Source organism: Saccoglossus kowalevskii, chromosome 14 (assembly GCF_978046115.1).
Source record: "Saccoglossus kowalevskii chromosome 14, keSacKowa6.1, whole genome shotgun sequence".
Lineage (NCBI taxonomy): Eukaryota > Metazoa > Hemichordata > Enteropneusta > Harrimaniidae > Saccoglossus > Saccoglossus kowalevskii.
Window position 1 is genome coordinate 12,658,405 of NC_140654.1, and position 16,915 is coordinate 12,675,319.

General features: G+C 36.5%; 1 protein-coding gene across 1 annotated transcript in view; it reads right to left on the minus strand.

The window, feature by feature from the left end:
* The window catches only part of LOC100369062 (CUB and sushi domain-containing protein 3-like), a 39,529-nt gene extending 23,419 nt beyond the window's left edge, over positions 1 to 16,110 (minus strand). Inside the window, exons 1-5 of the mRNA XM_006825728.3 lie at positions 15,822 to 16,110; positions 14,409 to 14,454; positions 12,495 to 12,783; positions 1,664 to 2,353; positions 1,054 to 1,485 (exon numbers count right to left, since the gene is read on the minus strand). Coding sequence (XP_006825791.3) covers positions 1,054 to 1,485; positions 1,664 to 2,353; positions 12,495 to 12,783; positions 14,409 to 14,432 — 1,435 coding nt within the window. The 5' untranslated portion in view covers positions 14,433 to 14,454; positions 15,822 to 16,110. The remainder of the gene's footprint in view (positions 1 to 1,053; positions 1,486 to 1,663; positions 2,354 to 12,494; positions 12,784 to 14,408; positions 14,455 to 15,821) is intronic.
* Positions 16,111 to 16,915: the final 805 nt, after the last annotated feature.

A 16,915-nucleotide genomic window follows, 5' to 3' on the forward strand; every position in this document is an offset into this window, starting at 1 on the left:
ACAACAATTTTGAAATTTTTGAGGGGAGTTTTTGCACATTATTTTTGTCCTTCGCTTAGATTTATGTAAGTTTGTGGTGTTATTTTTTTATAAATACTTTTAATAAATAATAAATCTAATAAATAATATTGGAATTTTTCCTGTTATTTTTTTGTCTTCAACATTGGTTCTGTGCATATGATTCTTACACCCGTCGTGTTTCTAATGAACAACCCCTAACTATCCATTTGATTAGTTCACCAATTTATAAATCCGGCTTAATGAACCGCTATGTTTAATCTATGTACTTAATGACAAAGTGTATAATGTTTAAAGCGGGGGAGTCGCCACCTGCGCATGCGTCAGATGGCCATAGCGTGTCATTGTTTACAAACAAGCGTCTACCCGCGAGCCTTTGCGTTTTTAGCGTGTGTTGTTATCGTCGCTTGGGACTCAATTGACGCGTGTGCGCAGGTGACGACACTCCCGCTTTAAGCTTGCCGTTTTCACATATCGTGAAGAGGGATGAACGGATACTAAACCATGTGAGCGGGCGATAGGCTATCCCTGTTTTGGTTTCACCCCATTAGACATGTTTTGGGAGTGACAAGGAAACCTTTTTACGTGATTTCTACACAGATAATAATGTATTTCTAAGTAGGTGAGGAGTTTAGCAACACAAAAAAAATTAACACACATGCATATTTGGACCATCAGGAAAATACTGGAATTGTGCCCGACTAACTATGATATGATTTGCCTATATATTCCAACACGTCTCGCTACCATAAAAAGCATGAAATATTTGTTGAAAACTCGGTAATTTCGAAGGAAATAAAACTTAAAGGGCGGCAGTCGTCGTGCCGCGTCCTGTTCGATATGGAACTCATGGCGACGTATACAACGCGTGTAAAATACATTGTTTATTTACATGAAATTCGAACACGCGCTGCGCGAAGACCACCGCCCTTTAAGACTGGTCAGAATTATATATGGGCAGATAGATTTGATCTAGACTCCATGTTATGTCCTTCAATTATGTCCATCAATTTAAGGATGAGACAAAGTTCTCACCTTCGAACTCCCTAGCCGTCACCCGAAATCCGCCAAAATGTATTGAATCATCGGTCATCATCTGTAAACGTATTTGCGAACCAGCTGATATGAAGGGAGCGGGAATACGACCTCCTGTGTACTGTTTCTGAATTGCACCAACAATGTCGAGGATCACAAGAAAATCATAGCCCGTTTCTAGTGCCAGAAACTTGAATTCCACGATGATTGGTTTTCCTGACGACGTCGATACGCCCCAGGTACACTGGAGGTTATCAGCGTAGAGTAATGGATAATTCGGTGATGTGATGTCGATGAGTACACCGGGGTGAATAACGTATTCGTCATTACACAGTGAAGCTGTAACTGGTGGAGGTGAGTCTGTGCCATAAGAGCCAGAGTAGTCCGTTCCACCAGACCCAGAGCCGGAGTCGATACTTCCAGAAATCATGTCTAATAAATAAATAAACAAATTAAATAAATAAATAAATAAATAAATAAATAAATAAATAAATAAATAAATAAATAAATAAATAAATAAATAAATAAATATACACAGATACACAGACACACAGACAGATACCCAGACACACAGACACACACACAGACACACAGACATGTTATATTTCACCTTCATCATCACTTGTCGTGTCTTCCAGTGTTGAGGTTCTCTGACGAGTCGCAATTGTTATTGTCGATAACCATGAGGGAGATGTTCTTGCAGAAAGGGGTCCTGCACCGTCTGTTGTTGTTGTAACTGGTGTTGAAGTTTCTGTTCGTTTTATCTCTGAGGGCGTACTCTCATTTTCAGGAGTTGTAGTTGCTTCTAAAGTCAACCTTTCTAAAGAAGTTGTGTTGTAAGTGGTCGGATTGGTTGGTTGGATTGAAGATATGATGATGGATTGTTTTGTTGATCCATTGGCTTGTGTTGACGTGGGTTGGATTGAAAAGCTGGCAGTTGGTTGTGTTGATGTGGATTTGGTTGATAATCTGGTAGTGGGTTGTTTTGACGTTGCTTGAGTTGAGAAGCTGGTAGTCGGCTGTGTTGTCATGGATTGAGTAGATACGTTGGTTGTGGGTTTCGTCGACGTGGATTTAGCTGGGATGCGGGTTGTGGCTTCAATTGACGGGTCGGTGGTAGGCTGTCTTTCTTTGTCTTTAGGGGAAATTGAGCTGAATTTGGTTGGAGGCTGCTTGGTGGGTTTCACTGGTAATTTTGGGACGGTTTGCGTTGAAGATTTATGATCCACAACAATTTTGGGTGGAATAACTGCATTTTTGTCGGATAGTTTGGCTTTGCTTGCTTCTGATTCGTCTTTGTCTAAAAATAAAAAAATCGACAGAATTAGGAGACATATTTCGGACGCAAAAAACAAACAAGCATGGGGGCAAAAGGAGTAAGCATTGTAATATACACTTGTTGCATGGGTTCCATATCAAACAAGACGCAGAATAAAACACCACGAAGTATAGTGACCAGACTGGTTCGAAAATACGCAAAGTAGCATGGGAACCATTACAGCAAATATCTTAAATACTTCTGGGGTCACCAGTAAACATGTTATTGGTACATTCAAGATTCGACATAAGACTTACACGACCTCTTGTAAAATACATATTTGTTTACGAGAGCATTTATTCTATTCAACAATTATGGACATATGTTAGAGCAGTAAGCTTGACTTCGCCTGACAGAAACACGAGTGCTAGTTTCGGGTGAAATGACAACCTGATAGGAGTGCAGACTGGTTCAGTTCAAATGATTGGGTAATATATTTCTCGGTGACCTTAACACAAGTCGATACACACATACTGTCATTAAATCTACTAAATCCGCCTGCAGGCAGCACACATGTTCATACCATTCGCACTGCTCCTCAATTAATAATTGTATCACCAACATTATTTCCATTTCATAGCATGGTCTACCCTCACCAAAGTTTCCTTTCAAAAAAAAACTTTTGAATCTGTGGTTCTATGATTTTACGCAAAATTAATGAGTTCTAAAGTATTATATAGAGGCTCGGCAAGGGATATTTTCGTAAGCTGTAATCAATTGTTTTTTTTTCGTAATAATGTAATTTAAATAAATAAAAAAGTAAAATCGTAGAAATGGACAAGGTGTAAAATGTAATCAGCTATTTTATTCGTCCGTAATGTGTACAAAGATCTTATTTTTTGTAAGCGTATAAAGCTTTTTCCACATTAAATGTCGTAATTATTACGTAATATCTATTTTTGATATATGTAAAATGTAATTAGAAATTTCTTTTATCTGTAAAGTGTAAAAAAAACTATTTTTTACTGTAAATGAAACTTTCATTTGATTTCATGTAAAAACGTAATATACTGTTTTTATATTCTGTAACCTGTACCAACTATCCCCCTTGCCCCCTACTATATATTGCCAGTCCTACAGGCCTAATGCGTGAGATAATAATTCCTTAGTAACTTCTTATGCCAGACTTATGAGACTGATGTGTTAGGTTATAAGTGCTAAAGATCTATACAATTCCTATAGGACTGGTCCAAAAATAACTAATGTTTTCCTCATATTTCTACGGATTATGTATATCTATGGATTGCATATGTGTTTATATAGGTTAGTTTAAATAAAGCCAAATGTTTCTATATAAACCTATCGATCGATAGCTTTGTGTACATATATAATCTATGGGTTTTTATGGGCCTTCATATTTATGTAGGTTGACTTCATCTAGATGTATTTGTATATAAATATGGCTATGGCTATGACCTACATGTTTGCATGCGTAGAATCGTTAAAATTTCATAAAATGTGATTTGAAAAATTAATAATACTTATCACATGTTTTGTGAGAACCATAGTTTTCTATCCTTCGGACCTGTACCGTATATTTTGTTCCTTCTCTATCAAATCTACAGACAGTTTATAGTTTTTATATAGACTTTAGTTTAAATACACCTTTGTAGAATGTATTGTAACGCATTACAGTCTACAATTGGCATCATAGAAAAAAATTGAGAAACATTGTAACTATTAAATTATTGGGAGACGAAACTTCATGTCACCACGTAATCCTTCTGAGTGATTTACCCATTATTCACTATAGGTCACCTATTGTTTACGACCGAAAGTGTGGACCATGCTGTCTTAATAATCTTGTAATATGAAGAAACAGATGTAATTTTACTTAATTTCTTTGGACAAAGACAGACATGAAACTGTATAGTGAGGGACTTTAGTATCATCTTTCATGTTTTAATGTGACTTTTAGCTCCAGAACACGAAGAACACGAAGGTATTGTGACTGTAAACTTTAAAGATCAGTTACACTGGCCTCATTATCTATTGGAAACTGATGATATCATTCATAATTTAATTTCTGAAGTTTTAAAATAGTGTTGCGGTAAAGGATAGGCTTTGCATATGTAATTATGCATGGTGAAAACCCAGTGTTTTATAGTTAAAACAAAATAATTTAATAAATATGCACCCTTAAAAAGTACCAATTTTTTCATAGTAAATTATTTATTCAATTTTCGAAAGCCAATTTTAGAGATATGCATTTAATGAAAGCAATATATGTTGGGCTTGAATACTTTCAAAACTTTGAGATATTTTGCACAAATTGAAACTTTAGGCGCAAAATGAAGTTTCTCTCTCATATTGGGAACCCAGGAATTCAAATTGTGGGTTCTGTGTTTTGTTTTTGTTTTTATTATTTTAGTAATTATTTTTAGTTTTATAATTGTCTGGATGCTGTACACGTACTCTTACATCATTTTATTCTATGGCAGTAAACTGTTTTTATTTCAGAGATTGTTTAAAGTTTTACTTTTTGAATTAATTGAGGTCCTTTGATTTCTAGTACACATTCATGTAGGATTCGTATAATATTTCGACACAAAATCCTTATAGAATTTCTATAGAACAGGTTCCTGTAATACCTATAATAGTTTGACACAAAATTTTATAAAATGCCTATAGGACTAAAACTGTAAATATTAATATAAATCAAATTCCTGTCCTATAGGAAACCATAGAAAACGTTTTTAAGGGTATCTACGTCTACTTTAGTTACAAGATGGGCTATTAGTGAGCGTTCTTATAATAGTAACACTACTAATATATTTTAGGACGCTTATTTGTATGTAAAACTGTCCGGTATGGGTCCCATGCTATGTATAGCAACGTACCATGGGACAATGCTTTGTTTCCGATTTTCCACACAATTCAAACGCAGTCGGCCGCGACAACCACATCCTTATAAACTCCGCCAAACACGTTCGTTTTGACAAAAATACGTTCATTGTAAATCGTTCTGAACGCACTGGGTAATCCATTTCCTCGCGATTTTTTTCTTTGTCGTTGTCGTCAACTGTGATGTGATGAAATTTAAAACAATCCTGGAATTTCTAATATTTTTTAAAAACAATGTTAAAAATGAAATGCATCTATTTGCGAAACAAAGGTTGAACTAAAGAAAATTAGCCGACCTCTACCATATATGTGTATGCCACAGACTCGATGGGAAGCCAAATACAATATCCTAGATTCATCCACTGGTGCGGCTTTGATGAAATGTAGGTTAAATATGATCGGTGTCCTAGGCAGTGGTCGACGCAGTAATAACGAATTCATATCCCAGACATGTCTATGGTATGTCAGAATACTTGTTACATACATTTGTTGATGTTGTTGCTGTTTACTACTTGTAACAGAAACCAAGGCCTTGAAAGACAACGGATTCCAAAACTGTTGAACAGATCCAACAGAAATAAAGTTAAAGCGGGGGAGTCGTCAGCTGCGCATGCGTCAGACGGCCATGGCGTGTCGTTGTTTACAAACAAGCGTCTACCCATAAGCCTTTGCGTTTTTTTTTCGCATGCGTTGCTATCGTCGCTTGGAACTCAATTCCCGCGCGTGCGCAGGTGATGACCCTTCCGCTTTAATATTTCAGTTCAAGCATCAACATGATTGCAATGACTTTGTGGCTTTGTTGAACGTGGTCCAGAAGTTCCATCTACCATGTTTGTAACCATGATAAAGTATATTAGGAGTGTCTAATATACCACAGTGTCTGATACATCATGATTGCCTAAAGGAAACACAGTCCACGTTTTTTTTTTTGTAGGCTCGTGTTCGGCGCAATACACTGTGTCATTATTACTTGTGCCTTTTTTCCGCGCACGAAACTTAATTTTTCGTCAAATTCTAGGAGTAAGTCTAGTGGAACGACATTCCGCTCCACAGGCTATGGCCAGCGAATCCCAGGTACGAGTCCCACATTTAAAACGAGGTCGACCCTTACACCGGGTGGTTATGCTACAAGCATGGGAGACCACATCCACCAAAAGAGATAACGGATTCGACTTTGTTGGAAGCCTTGTTAAGGTCCACAAGTGTTTATTTGCGACTGCGCCTGGTTGATGATTTTCGTCGAAAGTTTAAAATATCGGGTTCCACAAATGTCCACGGCCCGATAAATTGACATTACATGACCACACAACCTTATCACCTAGTCCGAAACACAGAAAATAATTTCTGCGGCAAAATATAATATTAAGCTAATTGCAATTTGCACTTAAAGCAGAAAGGAATTACCAATGTTGGAAACTGTCGTCTGGCACAAGACTTTTGTTATAAAATAATAATAATCTATACGAAATGTACATACGTCACCATTTTTATGTGTAAACATCGACACTTCAGAAGAGGGATAAGAAACTGATTCATTTCCTTAAGCACATGCACACAACTTCCTGTTCTAAGAAAATATTACTCAAGCCAACAAAAATGTCCAATATTTAAATGTCTTCACATGAATCGTTACAATTGTACATAACAAATTGTTGTCCAATAACACAGGTTGACAATTTCGTGGTTTTCTTCGAAAATGGACTATAAATTGTGCTTCACACAATTTTGACTTCTGAAAATCCCCTTATTATACGATTGTGTTCATAAATTATTATGTCCATAACACCGGGAATGAAATGTTGAGACAGATAATTGATATTATTATACATCTGTCACCATAACGCCATAAGTTACAGCGTGCCATAATTTTGCTGTATTGCACTGGGTTTTTTTCATCCTACCATATTAGGAAATGAGAATTCCAAATATGAAGCGATTACGTGAGTGAGCATGGCAGCCTCCAAGGTTTGACCGGACTCCACAAAAAGATCTAAATCTTTCCTAAATCTGTTCTAAACTTTTTGGATTTCGGCACTCCCATGATATATCCTTGAGAGGAAAAGATGTATAATAAGGTTAATACGAGTATACCGCAAAGTATGCACTCAGACAGTATACCGTCGCATCGAACTCCGCTGCGCGTCGGTCGATACTTTCGTTGTACTGCCTTCGTGCATACGTTTCAGTGTCCTCGTAATAACCTCATATTATACCACCATTGTTTTCCATCAAAATCAAAACTATAATATTTTATTGTCATAACTCTACTGCACATGGTTTAACCCAAGTTCATCCAGTTATACATTACAGAAAGATCATTCTAGACGACCTTTGTGTTTTTTTCTGTACTTCCTAACAATATACAATACAGTCTATGGTGTAAATGACTGATAGTGTGAAAGGCATTTTAACTTGAGTTAACAACAGAAAACGCCGTTTTCACGGATTTGTGTCAAGTATATAATGACATCGCTTCAGGTTATATAAGTTAAAACCGTTATTTGCTAACGTTCCCCTCATTCCCCTTCTATCACACACACGAACGCGCGTGTAAAATAAATAAATTATGCACTATATGATCAAACCAATTGCTTCGAAAGGAAAGTGTAAGGAACTTAACAAATAACACTTGTATCGTAGAAATATTAGGTTCGACCCAAAATAATACAAACTTAAAGTAATATCCATTTACTACTAGTCAGCAGGGCGCCAAAGTGCCCGGCTTCCAATTCCTTAACTCCAATTGCAAATGCATAAATCTCTGTAAGTTATCCAGGTGTAAGTTATATGTTATCCAACACCAATAGCCGCAAGTCATTGATGAATGACGTAGTTAATATCCTTGCAAATGCTTACAACAATATACTCATAAGCATATGTATTTACGAGTCGGTAGGATATACGCCCATAGTATGCTTAATGCTGACGATTCGCTGCTTAACAGACATCGTGGGAAAGGAAGATGTACGTAATTTTACGTCAATGAATCAGGGAGGGCGCTCATTTGGAAAGTTCGTCTGTGGCATACTAGTATAACATTGGTTCAAGGCCTTTTCTTTTAATCTCTCAACATTTTATATATCCAAATTTACGGGCTCAAAAGTTTATATAATGATCACGGTGCAAAATGATGAGTCACGTAAATAAACCACTTTAAAAAACACTATCACTAGCGGGTCAGTGTGTTTGTTATCGGTATTTTATTCTTGGTGTCAAATACAATTTACACAAATGTTTATATATAGCATTTTTTGTAGAAAAGATAGGGACCAACCTATTTCTTTTGGAGAAAATCGTGGTTATGAATAGTTCCACAGTCTCGCTTACAATCAACTGAAATTGCTATATATCAACATTTCCGTGAATTATAGGTATTTCAATGGGCGTATCAATCGTACGCAGATCGATCCGTGCGCTGTCTTCGCACTCGTGTCAGACCCACGTATCAGGGGAGATGTTACATTTCATTGACTACACATTGTTATTTGGTGTCAGACAGTTCCAAATATCAGAGAAGATGTTAAATTTCATTGACCACACATTGTTATTTGGTTTCATCCAGTCCCACATATCAGAGGACTATCGGGTTTCATTGAAATACATATCGCCATATAGTTTCGGTGCGTCTCACTTTAATATCTAGGTCTTTCTTATTAGTTTTTGTTGCATGTCACGATTTTAAATTTGCTGTCTGTCAAAATAGCGAGGATATAAATACCATTAATCTTCGAAACCAAAATGCGCGTCAAATAATACATTCTATTTAATATAACATCACAAGTCTGGAATATTTGAATAGAACTTGACTAGAAAATAAAGGTTTTAAAATAGCGGATTACGCCAACCACAGCGAATGTCGACGGGGTCGTTGTCGTGTAATGCTGTGGTGAATGCCGCTGTGTCTGTGTCTGTGTTGCTACATATCATTACGCTTTTGTGTAGATTACACTGTTTGATCGTTGACTTAGAAATAGTGTGCATGTCTTGCATGTCTACTGCTTGCTGTCAGTTTTAACTCCCAATTAACAACAACCAAACAGGTGAATTGAGATCAAGTGCATTAAGGTAGTGAGCGGGAAACACAAATTATAGTTTAATTGAGATTAAGACTTTCCTCGCCAGTTACTAATCATGGAGTTATGGCAATGTATATGTTTTAAGAAAGCTGAGATATAGCAGAATACGATCATATATGTTTCATGTTAATATTTGCTCAGGGGATTAAGTTACGATCGTTCCCGTGATTTTTGTTTTGTTTTTTTGTTTGTTTTTTTGCGTGATTGGTCGTTTCTCGGTATTCCTTTTTTCTATGTTTCTGATCTTTTCACTGTTGCTTTATAAGATAATGATCGTTGATAAAGCGTCTCAGAATTTGTATGTGCCTCATAGTTCGGGGGATTGCTTGAACTTTATAGACTAATTTTTTGATTTAGGTTTAGGTTTACTAAACAATGTATTGAAAAATGGTAATACTATTTAAACTGTGGGAAATTGCTTTGCAGATGAGTAATTTGAAGGTGTTCGTATATAAATACGGGAATAAAATATATATTGCATTCGTGAATCATTCAACAATGCAAACATGCCTTGCAACAAGTGCATTACATGTTGGAATGTAGTATTACTATAATTGTATACATCCATTAGACAGACGAGAACACCAAGTATTATTGGAATGTTACGCAATGGGGATCCTTTGCAGCTTCTGATGAGGTTTCGCGTAGAGCAATTTTAGAACCTTCGAAATCACTTGGTAAATAACACTCTCATTGCGAGGTTATAGGTTGTGGTTGTTGTTTTTTTTAACTTTATATAGCGGACTTTTCCGCTATTTACATTGCTGGGTTCCTGAGCTGTTTAACGTTAAAGCGAGAAGAAAATAATGATAAAATACTACCAGTAAGCTAAGAATGACTTCAAAAAAACCCTGCTTTCAAAACCAAATCAAAAAATATATCTCCTAAGAGATCCTGTTTATCTATTTCCTTTCGCTTAAAAAAATAGCTCAAGTCATATTTTAGACACACACTTCACTTTTTTTTTTTGAAATTATAACATAGTATGAAGAGATCACAAATCAGACTACTTTGGAGAAACTATTTTTTTATATTTTAGTACCTCATTATTTACCTACTTGTTTCCGTTACTCAAATAAATACTTTAATTAAAATTCGATTGATTGACTAGATTATTATTTGTCTGATTGCTATTTTAGTATATATATCAGAAGTTGTTTTGTAAATAAACACCCCAGAAAAATACTTTAATATATTATCAGTTACTATTATTTCATGTACTTGTTTTCGATTTTGGTTTTATTTCATTTAAATGTTGTCTTCTTTTGAATAAGAATGTGTTAAGATCAACAAAATTGATATAGTGAAATGCTAACACACAAAATACATATATGGTAAATAAACAAGCAGTCTGTCGGCTGAGATGGCTCCGCTGTTAGCAATGCACATTTCAATTAAAGAACTGAAGATATCATTAGAAAATGAACAATATGTAAGTCCCAAAGCTTTTAGTTTTCAAGAAGAAGTCGAAAAAGTAAAACATTGACACGGACGACGACGGACGACGAACGCCGGACGCCAACGGACAATCACTCATACGATAAGCTCTGCTCGACAAAGTCGACAGCGGAGCTAAAAAAAATCTTATGAAATTCTCTAACATGTCATTACTTCTGTGCATCCCGGAACAGCGTCCGTAGAACAAGTGGGGTTCTTAATATACATTTCCAAAACCCATGGGGTTACAGTGGTCGCACTGACGTCATTGAAAGTGATAGCATGTTACTAGTACATCTGTGGTCTTCTCACGAACCCGGTGATTAGGGCCGGTTCAATGTCGAGTCATTCGTGCCTTTCCATTCAACGGTAGAAATATCATGTTACTATTTCGTGTTAAAACTGTGACTGTTATAGCGTAGAGTCGAAACGACGATGTGCCTTTACTTTACACTACGGTCAAAGAGGCCTGTTAACTCACTAGAGATTATCCAGATTTTAAGCGATTATAGACAGTTTAACTTTGAAACGACCTCACAGAAACTGAATAAAGTTTCTTTTCGACATGTTCACAGTCGCAATCATGCGCAATCAAGTCGTGCAATGATTTGCAAATATTAGTACTTTTCTGGAACATGGTTATATATCTATATCAATAGCCATCGCAAGAGTCGACTTGACGTTTATTGGCTAAAATAGGGCATTCCAAGAACCTAAATCGAGATTTAAGTCTTAAGATTTAAGAATTTATTCTTATACATACAATGTGTGAATGTGTATGTGTATGTTATTATTGTACATTTTTGATATTTGATCACATAGTTTTTCAATATTCTAAAATAAATCAATAAAATTGGATTTATCATGTTGATAAACTGCGGATGATGCTGGGAAGATAAACTGATTCAATTCCTATGACAAAAAGTATAAAGCTCGATTCAAGCAAACTCGCTTGCTTGTAGCTGCCAATTTATGATGCCATTATTTATACGTTAAATATCTAATTTGCATATCGCATTTTCAACAGTATGGACTGTATAACTATTTCATTAAGTGGAATGAATAATAATAGACATGCATTTTAGGGGGGTTATACACATGTTGCCTAATTTTAGGTACCAATATAAATTTGTTAATTATCCAACATGCATTTCAAAGGTTTTGACTATATCTAAAGAATTAGTAAATAGTGTTAGTGGGCATACTTATTTTTTGGTATGATAATTATTTAATTTTAATATTATTTATCATATTTGTAACAGCTTTGACTGAAAAATTCACTGAATAATTACTACACCTAATTGCATTTGTTACTGTCGCCGAGTCATTATCACATTGGGTAGTTAGACGTCTGAATCAACGCTAAGTATTTCAGCCAACTCAGGGCCAAGTCGACGCTTGTGAGTGGCTCTAGACGTACAGGACTAATGAACCAAATAAACGCATTCGAATCTAGAAAAGTACTAAATATTTGCAAATTACTGCATAATTTGATTGATTGAGTGTTTCGAATATGTCGACTTTATTCGGTTTGTGTTTGTGATTTTTTTTCGAAGTTGGGTTTTCTACAACTGCTTGGAATCCAGATAATCTATAGCCGTGATGTCATCGGACTCAGGAGTGTCTGTCAAACTCACGCTTCGTGTTCGCTCGGGGGAGGGGGCTTCACCGTAAGCTGATCAACTACGATGATCAGGCGGGAAAATAAAACTTTCTGCACGCATTATATCCCCTAAAACATCAAATAAAACAAAAAAATTACTCACCTAATGCATAAACAAGAATTCCTGCTATTATTGCCACAATAACAAAAATGAGTATCACCGCAGTTACTATGGCAGCATTTCTTGTAGTGTGCGTCTTTTTTCGACCAAGGTTTCTACTCGGCTCAATTATGACGTCATTGGCATCAGTACCGTTTAACCCCGTGTTTGTTCCAATGGAAGGGTTCATTTCCACGTATTCATTTGTAGTAGTTGTTGGGTTATGATTCTTTTCTCCGGAAGTGGTGTTTCCGGTCATGTCAACATATCCAGGGTTATCAAAGTGTTCATTCTGCAATTATTACAAGATAATATACCATGAGAATGGATTACATTGTGAAAAAGGTTACGTGATTCACCGAAATGACATCACGTTCGCCTGCATCCAACGATGTGGACTGATTTGGCCAACAAATCTAGCATCGCCTAATTATAGGAATGTTTTGCAATGATGTACGCTACGTACTATTATTCGTTTGACAAAGCCAAAAAGCTTCGCACTTCAGCACACTAATGGGAATACTGGAGATTTAAGAATGTATTTATAAACAAGCAGCTCTAAGTAATTGAAACAATTAATGCTTGCATTTCTAAATAACTGTATCGGTGTTTGTTTAATGAAAATCGTAGAGTCGTCAGTTCACTAGACGCCATCGTGAGTGTCCACAGCAATGTGTACCACTGTAAATGCAGTTAATAAAGTTTGTCTTGGCAGACAATCCATGCGTGCAAAAAGTTAAGTCATGTATTACGAAATTACTAAACTATTCAAGTATGACACTAAACATATACGGTCGCTGATTCGTCTCGATGTTATCGTTATCGCCCACACGAGATTCCAGCTTGACTACTTTTAAATTTGTTTGTGCAAATTCAAAATAATCGCAGTTGCGTTTGGCGGAATATTACTGAGCTGGTTGCCAATCAAACGCAATTCCTATTTTGGTAAACATCGTCATGTGGCGTGCGCAGAGTCGTTTCCTTTCCAAGGCCCTAGGTAAAGATTTTCTTTTGTTTTCAATGGCTACAATGAATTCAAATTCGAAGTCTACATAAACACATTCTACACTAGTCGCCGACAACAACATGTATGTATTTCTTCGGTATATTAGTACACAAATGCAACTTGACACGGCATTTGTCGGGTGGCCATCGCTGCGAATGGCGCCAGTGCAATTTTTCGCCCATCTCGAAATTCTGTTTTGCAACAATATCAATCCCCTTTGACAAAAGCTCTGCTTTGCTGAACACTTGTTCTGAAAATCTTAATGCAAACATCGACCCTAGTTTTCTCAAACCATGCATAGATGTGACGATCTAGTCGAGCACTTCCCCAAAGTCAAGAACACCACGATGTTTCGTCCAAATCCCATTTATGTTTGCAACATGCCACAAAATCATCGACCGCTTTGACCACATCCCGTAGGGGTTCTAAGTTGACGAGCGTTTATTTTACACATTCTAATGCAAATACCAAAATTAGTAACTCAGTGTATCGTGTGAGTTCGAAGCACGGACTAAAACAATTACAAAGTTGAATTTAACCGCTACATTCCAAATATGCTATATTCAATTATTCAATTCTATGCCACGAGTGACGTGAGCGGTCAAATGCGATTGGTTACAGGGTCGGTGCAAAGGTCATATGAATATTAAAACTAAATGGGTGGAAATACAAATCCTAGATGATTCAAGCTGGAGTGTGGGTGACGGTAATAATACCGCGACGAATGGTCTGAGGTAATTCATAGGCCGAATTCTTGGAATCTATGCAACCAGCAGTAAGATATACTAAATACATAAATAGATACACCGATAAAATATGTTGGTGTAGCTTTTTTAAAAATTCGCTGTCATATAGTAAAACGACACGCACAGTGTAATCATGTAATGCTTATAATAAAAAATGCTTCTTACCATCGTTTCAGGATTTTCGGACATCGAGAGAAATCTGTGTGACTGCCTAAAAATGAAAATAAGAAACCTTGATCAGATCAATATGCACACGTACATAGAGAGTTGTTATCTTCACTGTAGTTTTAACGCCTAGATATACGTGTTACTGACCTGTCACAGAGTAAAGTAGACTATTTGTGGGTTGTGTTACATTTCAACTCGTTATATGTGACGTTGTCCCTTTTTTTTAAAGAGTGGATATTGTCTGCCATAGAGGGCGCTTTGTGAGAGGTACGGTGTGTTTTATTTAGCAGAGTTTTAGGTTATGTCGATCTCAGTTGCATATCCATTGGAAAACAAATTCGACAGTTTTCAAATTAAAATGAATAAATTTTAAACATAAACCGCGGTGTGGAAAACATTTTGGGCGTTGACGGGTTATAAGTTATCAATGAATACAAACATTTCGTCAAAAACACTGGCCTTATTGTACTCGCGAAAATGGCCTTCGCCCAAACTCAAAATAGCGTAAGTTCATCGCCTGGAGTGGTACATACTTTTGCAATCGAAAAATGTAATCAGCTGCCCTAGTTTTATGTCCATGAAACGGCATGTATACATAGACAGTATCTGCATCGTAGGGTGCCCAGACTCGCTCAATTTACGCAACCTAGCATGTATTGATGATGTGCTGTAATACGGACACTTGAATAACTAATCGGACACCAATTTTGCTCGATAACTACTATGACCAAGACTCAACATACAAAACTAGTACAACACATATACGAGTCACTCTATGACGATCACTGTGCTAATTAATTTCAGGCATATGGGGATGCCTATCTGAGTGAATGTGAACACATACAAGCAGGTTGGTAGCAACGAAATAACATCCGCATATCTCGATGTGATATTCTATATCACGGACATTTCTATACATCTGTTTACATGTCCGGAATCGCCATGTCTTGCTGTTACAACTCGTTGAACGTCAGTGAATATCAGTTACTTTAATTTAATTGTTATAGTGAACATTTCTTAGAAATTTGGCCAAACTACGCCCTACGCCCGATTTAAAGTACTAGTATGGTGAGTATTGTAGGTTTACACAAACTTAAAAATCTTAAAGTATGACTCTTAAGATTTCCATCATTAAAAATGGCTGCCAGCGTGATGTATATCACTATAGTAACAAACTCGCTTACATGGGTTTTTTTACCTGTTTGAATAAGGGCCTAATTTAACTTATCACTTAGTTTAACTTTAATTATCCTAACTTATCAATGTAGTTCCAAGTACAAATTCACATTTTTTTATCTGTTTTCGACGTTGACGAATCAGCCCAAACAGCACGTTGCGATTCTGGTCTAAAACTTTCGTATGATGACAATTCTACGCTAAATACATTTGAAAGAAGAACATGTTACTCACCGTTTTGCGATGTTAATAAAACCCGTGTCGTAAACACAATATAATAGGTATGCTAAGCGTGTGAAGTTGAGATTGCAATGAGAACGCTACATGTATAACAGTTCGATCAGACAGCTAAACTCGTTCAGCATTACTGAACGACAACTGATTTTAACACGCTGACTTGAGCTACACGAGATAGCTCACGCGTACCCGTGTGCGTGGAGTGAATATTTTAAATGAATAAAAACTAATATTTGGTAACTTGATCAGCGGGGTATTTACAAAATAGCACATAGTAACGGATGCTCGCCTCCATGCCCAGTTTGGCAGAAATCTACAGCATGCGTTATACTCTTCAACGTGGGGGACCTTTGGCTTTACGTTCAATGACCCCCAAGACCTATTGATATCTGAGAACACGTAGGAAAGAACATTACTTGTACCGAAGAAAGTTATGATGTTCTGTCAGTGTGATTTGTTTTCCTTTTACGGGATTGTATGCCAGTTTTCTCAGAGAGTTCCAACATCTTCCGTTAGACTTCATGAGACTACATATATTCTCCCTGTACTTTGTTAGCAGCTTACGTACGTTTGAGCTTACATTTCATCTCATAGTTAATCATTTTACAAGACCTTGGTGTGAGAGATAGTACGTCATGGGGTCTAACACATAATCTGCATATTACTTCGGTTGCACAACAACATTCGTCAAGAGGTGGCAGTAATTCAATAGGCGTTTATGCCCTCCATTCGATGACTACGCGGAATTCATTTTCAAGGATGACGTTTTCTATACTCTATTTGTATATGCTTTGCTCATGGCAACACTTTGTACTTGTTACGCAATACTTTATACATATATATATATATATCCTAAAAGCTGTTAAACATCATACCAATTTAGAACCCGATACGATTTGAACCGGCCTGGCCACGTGGTTCATGTTTAAACACAGCTGCGTCAAATTTATGAAAAATTGTTTACAAACCTGAGCTATCAATATGTGTTCACTTATACCCTAAGTCGTCTGTATTTTCAATCAGGCGTGTTCTGAAGACACATTTTAACAGTAGGAGCGAATCGTTATAGTTCACATTAACATTGAAACGAT